At 39.2% G+C, this 7793-nt stretch overlaps 1 protein-coding gene across 1 annotated transcript; it reads right to left on the reverse strand.

The window, feature by feature from the left end:
• Positions 1-468: 468 nt before the first annotated feature.
• Positions 469-7583, reverse strand: LOC110844025 (extensin-2). Its single transcript, XM_022090119.2, has 7 exons — positions 7057-7583; positions 4134-4691; positions 3993-4071; positions 3853-3907; positions 3204-3715; positions 2317-3130; positions 469-2226 (listed from the first exon to the last, which is right to left on the reverse strand). The coding sequence occupies exons 1-7, from the start codon at positions 7096-7098 to the stop codon at positions 1143-1145; spliced, it is 3144 nt and encodes a 1047-aa protein (XP_021945811.1). The 5' UTR covers positions 7099-7583; the 3' UTR covers positions 469-1142.
• Positions 7584-7793: the final 210 nt, after the last annotated feature.

Here is a 7793-nt window from a genome sequence, read left to right on the forward strand (position 1 = left end):
GATAATACCAGGGCACGTTACAAAAGTCCATGGGGGTGTAACCTGAACAGTATATGCATATTTATAATTAGGGGGACTCAACAAATACGTCAAAAATTTTTACCGACGACACCCCCTGATTGAGGAGTTAGCCCTCAGGGAGCGTGGTCCTGAAATATTTATAGTTTGCACTGTGCGTAGGGACAAATTAAATTAGGATTAGAAGGGCGAGTACAAGAATATCACATAATCCCCATAACCAGTTTTCTATATTCAAGGCATCCACGTTTTGCCCTTTCCATATTTATGGTCATCCACATTTTTCCACCCACATTTCGTCCTATCCACATTCATTTTATACTCATTTTGTCCGGATCCCATTTAATCAAATCGGATAAAGCAAATGCATGCAAAATATGTAGTTAATTTGGATATTATATGCATATCTGAATTAAGTATATCCGATTATCAAATAATAATGAAGAGCGATCTGATTATCATCTTATTTATTTATTAACCAACAAAAATTGACTACACCAAACAAATACACAAAGTAGAAGGTCTAAAAACAAAAAAATACGTGGCAAATGTCAATTCTCTCTATTTACATTTAGGACATTTTAATAATATTTTTCAAAAGGTATGTTGGACAATGTTTTGGACCAAATTGTGCTGATTATAATAAAGTTTGAACATATTTAGGAAGCTGTGATGTTTCATAGGTAGATTTGTTAAAAACTGACTTTTTAGTAAATCCATAAAAAATACCTCGAAAAAACTCAAAAACTTTTCTACGATTTTATTTCCTAATTTCCAATGAACCTGTAAGACTTTGATTTTGGCTTTCAAATAGCTAGGCAAATAATAATCGCAGCGTAATAAATTTTAAGCATAAGACCATGAGTGACCCCACAACCTTATGAAGGGCTGATTTCTAACTTGAAAGTCGTACACATTTGGTCCAAAACATTGTCCAACATACCTTTTGAAAAATATTATTAAAATGCCTTCGTATGTACATACTTGGATTAATAAAATATGGAGTTTTAAGCATTCATTGAAACCTATAAAAAATCACATAATACTTTCTTAATAAGAAACCACCCCTGGAATTAACCTCCTGCACCTAAAAAATAAATACACTTCATCATTTCCAAACTTTTCTATTTCACACCGTCCTCGTATTGATACTGATAAGTGAGGTCTGCTGGATGTTGCTGGACTTGGGATGCATTATCATCGATGGCCTCGCTAATTGTGGTAAATCCTAACGGTTGTGACATTATTGTGTCGCCCCCAGCATTTCTAGGATCAATGCCATAGTCTGTGCCAGAAGTCAAGTCGACGGGTTGACGGATACGTTGATGAAAATGGGACGTGGAAAAGGCTGGAGTAGGTGAAACGGGGGCTAGTTGATGGTTTTGCTGGTAATCAATATCTTGGAATGATTGTGGGGTTGACACAGGAATATAAAATGATGGAGGAGATGGGGAGAGTGCTTTTTCATGATGAAACTGAGCCGGGGTGGGAGTTGAACTAACTAAGGACGAGGTTCGGAAATGATGCGAAGGGTCGGGCGATGCAACGATTTCTTGCCCGTTATCGAAAAGGTAGTCTCTGGACAGGGGAGACGTTTCGTGAGGATTATTACTTTTGCCGTCTTCAGAGTCCTGCTGTTCGTTGTGAGAATTGTCATCCTGCTCGTCTTTTTCCCCAGAGGATGGAGTGTTGAAGGAATTTCTGTACCCTACACTGTGACCATAGTCCTTCGCACCGACCTCATAGGGATGAATTATGGTGTTGGGAAACGATGTGGGGTGGGATTTGGGCATATTAGGCAGCTGGGAAAGAATGTCGTTTGCTCCACGATGGGAAGGTCTTGGACCTGTTCCCGGGGTTTCAAAAAATACTAGACCAGATCCATTTCCGGGTGACTTTTTGCGAGGGGAAGATGTCGGAGACTGAAATGTTGGTTGAGGTTTGTCGTAGAATTTTTGTTGTTTGAAAGGCGACGACGACTTAAACTTGGGTGCTGGTGTGGACGAAGAACCAGCCCCAGTTTTGAGATAGAAAGAGTGTTTTCCTCCTGGAAAGTCGATGGTGTAAGATGTAGCTGGAGATGGGGAAGGACTTGACGCCACGGTGGAGAGACGTTGATTCAAACCTGCTGGCGGTGTGGGTGGGATGTAGCCCCCGTGGTGATAAGAAGGATGTTGTGAGTTGTAATAGTGATATGGCTCTGTATACCTGCAAAAAATATGGTATTGCAAAAATGTATAACTACTCCCTACTAGTCAAACGTAATTGACAATTAAATTAGTTTTAATTTCAAGGTACCCCAGGTCCTGTGGATGTTTGGTTGGAGGATCAGAGTAAAAGTCGTCAACAACTTGCACTTGAGGAGATTTTCTTTGATTCTTTTGAATATTTTTATTTCTTGTATGGAAATCCTTCTTTGCTGGCCCGGCCTTAAAATCTTCAATTGGTATGAGACTTTTGCTCTTTCCAGATTTAAAGTTGATGGGGGTGTATCCTCCATAGCTCGATGGTGGTCGTCTGTCATGGTCAACATCTCCCTGCTCGCGATAAGAATGATGCTCCTCCTGCTCAGGTTGGCGATCTGCGTGGTCGTCAATGTAGTTGTAACTCGATTGCGATTGTGTGGAAGGACTGCGATACACGGATTTCGGATGTTTGCGAAATTGTGGGGGAGCGGGTGCTGGAGAAGGTGGTGGTCCATTAACAGCAGAAGCGTAATAATTTCCAGGTCCAGGTTCATTGTAAAGTTCAGGTGGGGAACTTTCTGTAGGTTTGCGAGAGGGGGATTTCCTTCTTTGTTTAAATTGTAAATGCTTCTGGTAATTTGGTTGGGGTTTGTGGGATTTTTTTAATGTGTCAATTTCCTCCTCTATTTCGGGGTGACCTGGATAACCATAACCACCAATGTCAGCACTTTCATATTTGGTCCTACCTCCGCTGCCTCGATGATACCCACCCCCGTTGAATTCATCGACTTTCTTCTTTTTCTTTGGTCGTGAGGATGATGGGCCTGCTCGAGGACTTTGGTCATGGAGAAATTCAAGGTTTCCATCGTACTCTTTCTTTTCGGCAGACTCCATGTTGTCGTAAATACTTGTAGGTTTGGGACGTTCTGTGACACAATTTAACTTTTAACTCGGGTTAATTTAGAAAAAAAGATACACAGACTTTATGATATATTATACCGTAATTTGGTGTTGGTGATGGTCTACGGCGCCTCTCTCTGTTTCTTTCGCCCTCATCATTGCTACTGCTCGAGTAGGCGTTAGGCGAAGGGGGTGTGGCAGGTGGTTGGATTGGGTAACTCTCATAAGTTACACTTGGTCGTGGTCTTTTATAACTTGGGGCGGCAGAGGGTGAAGGAGACGTGGGTGGGATGTTGGAATAAAACCCTTCGTGACTGTCATACTCTTCCACCCGATTGTTGTAAGCGGAAGTTGGCGAAAGTGTGGGCGATCTAAAGTTTTGGTATCTGTTGTTCTGCTTTTTCTTGATTCTATTTCTGAACTTTTTTGGGGACGGTGAATTGGTTGGAGGGCTGAGCGAGGGTGGAAGGTAGCCATTGTTTCCGGCCGTGTACGCTGTGGGTTTCGCAGTCAAGGCTGGTTTGCTGGGATGGTCATCGCCTTCCCCCTCGTAAGTCACGTCTGCCTTGTAGCCAATATCTCCCCCAGCGGTGTACCGGACGACTTGGACCCTGAAATAAGATTATTTGAATGTCACAAAAAACTTAAAGCGACGTGGGGAAATTGAGAATCTAGTCGAGACGTTTTTGGACCATTTTGGACCAAAGTTTTAATGATTTAAAATCTCAAAAGTTTTGATAGCTGTTACCTCCCATCAGGAAGATTGATCCGATACTCTCCCATTGTGAGCTGGCCATCTCGTGCTTAAGAATATTGAGAATAAAAATTGATTTGAGATGCAACATTTTAAAATTGCACAACACATTTAATTTGGATATGCAAATCAACCTTCTTTGTGAGAAAAGTGGTTGTCTTCTTTATTCTCATCATCTCGTACGGCGTATGCGAAAGCGTAGTTCTTAGGAGGCTAGAACGTGGAAATTGCATTACACCATTTGCGAACTCATACAAAAATTTCTTATATCTTACGGGTTGAGTTGACTGACTATATTCCTCGTGTTGTCCTCCGTTGTTTAGATTTTCAAAATAGTTTCTTTCACGCTCCCTTTTTCTAATATTTTGATTTGAGGGTGACTCCACAAGTGATTTGTGAAACTGTTGAGGAACATTATGGCTCTGTGTGAACAATTTTTGACTTCGCATTCTCTGTCGCCGGATTGGAGAATAGTAATGTTCGGGGGCTTGGATTTCATCCTCGTGCTCTTGGTACAAGGGTTCCCTTGGACCTTGATTCTCATTTGTGTTATCCGTCTCTTCACTGGACAATGGACCTTGACGCTTCTGAACTTTCCTTAGTTTCCTCATTCGTATCCTCCTTCGACTCTGCGGAAGTGGGCTTGTGGGGTTTGAGGGGTTAGGGGAAAGTGAGATCGTCGTTAGTTCTGAGGACGGATGTCTGGGTGTCGCCGTTGAGGGCGTGGTTGATGTTAATTGTTGTTTCGCTCGCAGTCGAAGAGATTTCAGTCCATCCGTTTGTGAATTGAGACTTTGAATTGCGATGAAGCAGAAGAAAGTCAGGAAGGCTTTCTAAAAAATGGAATATACATAGTCTCAACTTAAAAAGTGATAGTAGAGTAGACGACCATATCGCTTATGTTTTAAGGAATTTCAAATTTATTTATATTCCATTGAAAAGCCAGTTAAATTTCAAGTAGAAAACATGTATTAAACTTGAAAATATATTCCTCTTGTGGCACTGAGAAATTGGTCACGATAGGAGAAAGCTCTATCAAAACTACGCACGAAATTAATCGACAAAGTGTATAATTCCCGGGTCAGAAATTTTTTTGTGACCCTGACACTTATATGGGATTTAGAACAGACCCTTTCCGCAACTTTAATCAATGTTTGATGGTGAAGTTGACTGCGGTTCGAAAATGCCAAGGTCAAACCTAAAGTGCAAATGAAGTCAGAAACATGGATTTTAATCCAGTTTTTCACGAATTTCGCTGTATATGTTAGTGTGGAGCCCTTCACAAAGGTTGGTGGCTTTTAACCCCATATGGACTAGTTGAGGGGGTGTTCCTTCTTCACTGTGACGTTAATCAAATATTTTTTTAACTATCTCGTCTCCATAATCCAGAAAATTGGGCGGTTTTTGCCCAATTCCACCGATTCCCGCCAAAACCATGAATGTAGGCCGATAAGATAACCTTCGATCTCCATTTCGCAATCAACTAACCCTAAGAATATCTAACATAGATTCTGCTTCTTTTTCTTGTGGAAATATGGCTCCGTCTTAAAGAAATTCTCATCTGCAGACGGGTTATTTTTTGTTTGCTTTTTACCGTACCGCTGGGAGAGGGTGTTAGATTTTTTGACCTTAGCTTATGTCTGGGCAAACTGTGGCATGTGACGCTTTCTACTCGAAAAGGCCTCCATCTTGGGGTTATTTTTCAGTGCTCATCTGATTTATAAAGTTGAAAGGTCATTTGTGTGGCCAAAGTCTCCGGCGTCGGACAGAAATTTTTGTGCCATTCTGGTGTTTAAAGCGTCGGACCTCACTGTAGTCCTCCTTGACCTTGGACAACCGGAACTTTTATGTCATAGATAGCCACTGTCCCTAGCGATAGTTCCATAGTTTGGGTAACCAGATCATAATTGTACTTGGACTGCTGCACTACATTAAACATTGTGCATTTTTTTTCTCGTGCAAAAAGTGAAAAATTATCGCCGAAAAATTATAGATAAGCTCCTCCTACTTTTGACCTAGTCACGTCAAGTAAAAACGGTCAACACCAATGATAGGCACTGAATGTGTGCACAAACCACAACTGACCTTTTAATTTTATGTTGACCGGTTCAAAAACTACGCTCTACTATCACTTCTTATGGTAAGACTATGTACATATGGGAAATTTCAATGAAGGCATCTCTGAAATATACACAATGTTTTATATTTATGTAGAAATGCAAAAATTTGAAAAAGTAATCGTCTTATTTAACCCCAATTATATTGTTAGACAGATATTAAAGATAGTTTCTTTAGCATTATGGAACTACTATGTTAAGAGATACATAGTTTGCATTTACATAGTTTGCTTCGCACTTGAAGCAATAATTAACTCAGTTTTACCAATTAAACTGAAATAGTACATTATGGAAAGATCTTCTTTGTTCTTCGCCTTGAATGAATCCTACGGTCTGACAAATCACATTATTAAAAAAATACCATGCAAGTACTTTTTTTGTGGAACATAAAATTCTTTTAGCATGTTGTATCGCAATCGCCCATTTGAAATTAAATGAGACGTCGTACTTACATAGCATAAAGCTAAAGGATAATATAGTACTTATTCCATGGCATAAAGTTTCTGATTTTCTAGACGTCGTTATGGGTCAACAAGTAATTTGCTAATAGTATGTGTGTATGTGTACATATGAACATATGCACATAAATACAATAAAACTCTTCAGTGTAGATGCTCGGTTAATTACCGTATAATTATTCTAACAGAACTGTATCATTGGATCCAATATGACATCAGAATAATCGTCATAAATTATTGCTAGTTCTAAAACGGTACCACAAAGCACCATAATAAAAACAAACTTATTGAAGTTAATTAAAAACAAAAATACAATAAATTAGTAATCAATCACAACTGTTAGACTGATTTTTTTTCTAATTAGTCGTACAACAGTCCATACCGGCCCAGCAAAATAACCCACAGTGATTGCTAATGAAAGTGAACTGTTGTTGAAAAAAATGGGAAAAGTGAGACGGACAATTTTTCTGATACAAAGTACTTCACCATGCACATGTGCATAAGTGCATATATCGTCATAACCCGTAACTACTAAATAAAATGAGAACAGACTTAGCCTGCGGTTTAGTCAGTCATGTTCAGATGCTGACCTAGCTGACCATTCATTGAGCAAATTGCTTTACCTTGTGCATCCCGACGTTCTTCCGTCCGAGTCTGAATCGCATCCCAATTATTTCTTTATTAAAACCATAAAACTCGAAAAACAAATCAGAAGAAAATGTACTAAACTTTGTTCACTCCACTTTTGATTCTGCAGACAATTTAGTTTATGTGGTTTCGCATGAAAGATCACCACTGTCTGTATTTAAGAGAATTTGAGATAGGAGAACTGATACTAATGACGAACATCTTCCTATACAAAACTGCTGTCAGTTGTATGAGACTTTTATCAAATTTTTGTAAAACACTGCTGAAAAACTGCTAATGTCGTAGTTTAATATTGAATAACGGGTTTAACAGATGAATTGTTCACGAAAATTTCAACAAAAGAGACCACTTTTTGTATTGTGGCTAAAATTATAATGTATACTAAAATAATGTCCGTTTAATCGTGATATTGCTAATGTTTCCGTGAAAGATATGGGGCTACGATTTATATGCGATTATTGTTATAGTTTAAGGAATGATGCGATTAACACGATGCTACTTGCCCAACGTGCTGAATGAAACTGAAAACTGGCTTTCATGTAACCATTTCCTTCACCTTTGCTAGTTTTACTTTTCAAATTCACACGTTTAATTTTACCACAAATTAAGTATACGTGGTTCTTATTACAAAGAAATATTGTACAGATATAATAGGTCTCAATAACCTGTGTAGAACTTATTAGATACTACGGCGAGCTTATGTACATGGGTT

This window comes from Folsomia candida, unplaced genomic scaffold (genome assembly GCF_002217175.1).
Source record: "Folsomia candida strain VU population unplaced genomic scaffold, ASM221717v1 Fcan01_Sc002, whole genome shotgun sequence".
NCBI classification, from domain to species: Eukaryota; Metazoa; Arthropoda; class Collembola; order Entomobryomorpha; family Isotomidae; genus Folsomia; species Folsomia candida.

Excerpts from the sequence above, each read along its gene's own strand:
- LOC110844025 (XM_022090119.2), bottom strand. The coding sequence starts at position 7,098 with ATGCGATTCAGACTCGGACGGAAGAACGTCGGGATGCACAAG. Across the intron at positions 4,692-7,056 it reads AGAACGTCGGGATGCACAAG|AAAGCCTTCCTGACTTTCTT; the intron begins GTAAAGCAATTT and ends TCCATTTTTTAG. Across the intron at positions 3,716-3,852 it reads ATCAATCTTCCTGATGGGAG|GGTCCAAGTCGTCCGGTACA; the intron begins GTAACAGCTATC and ends ATCTTATTTCAG.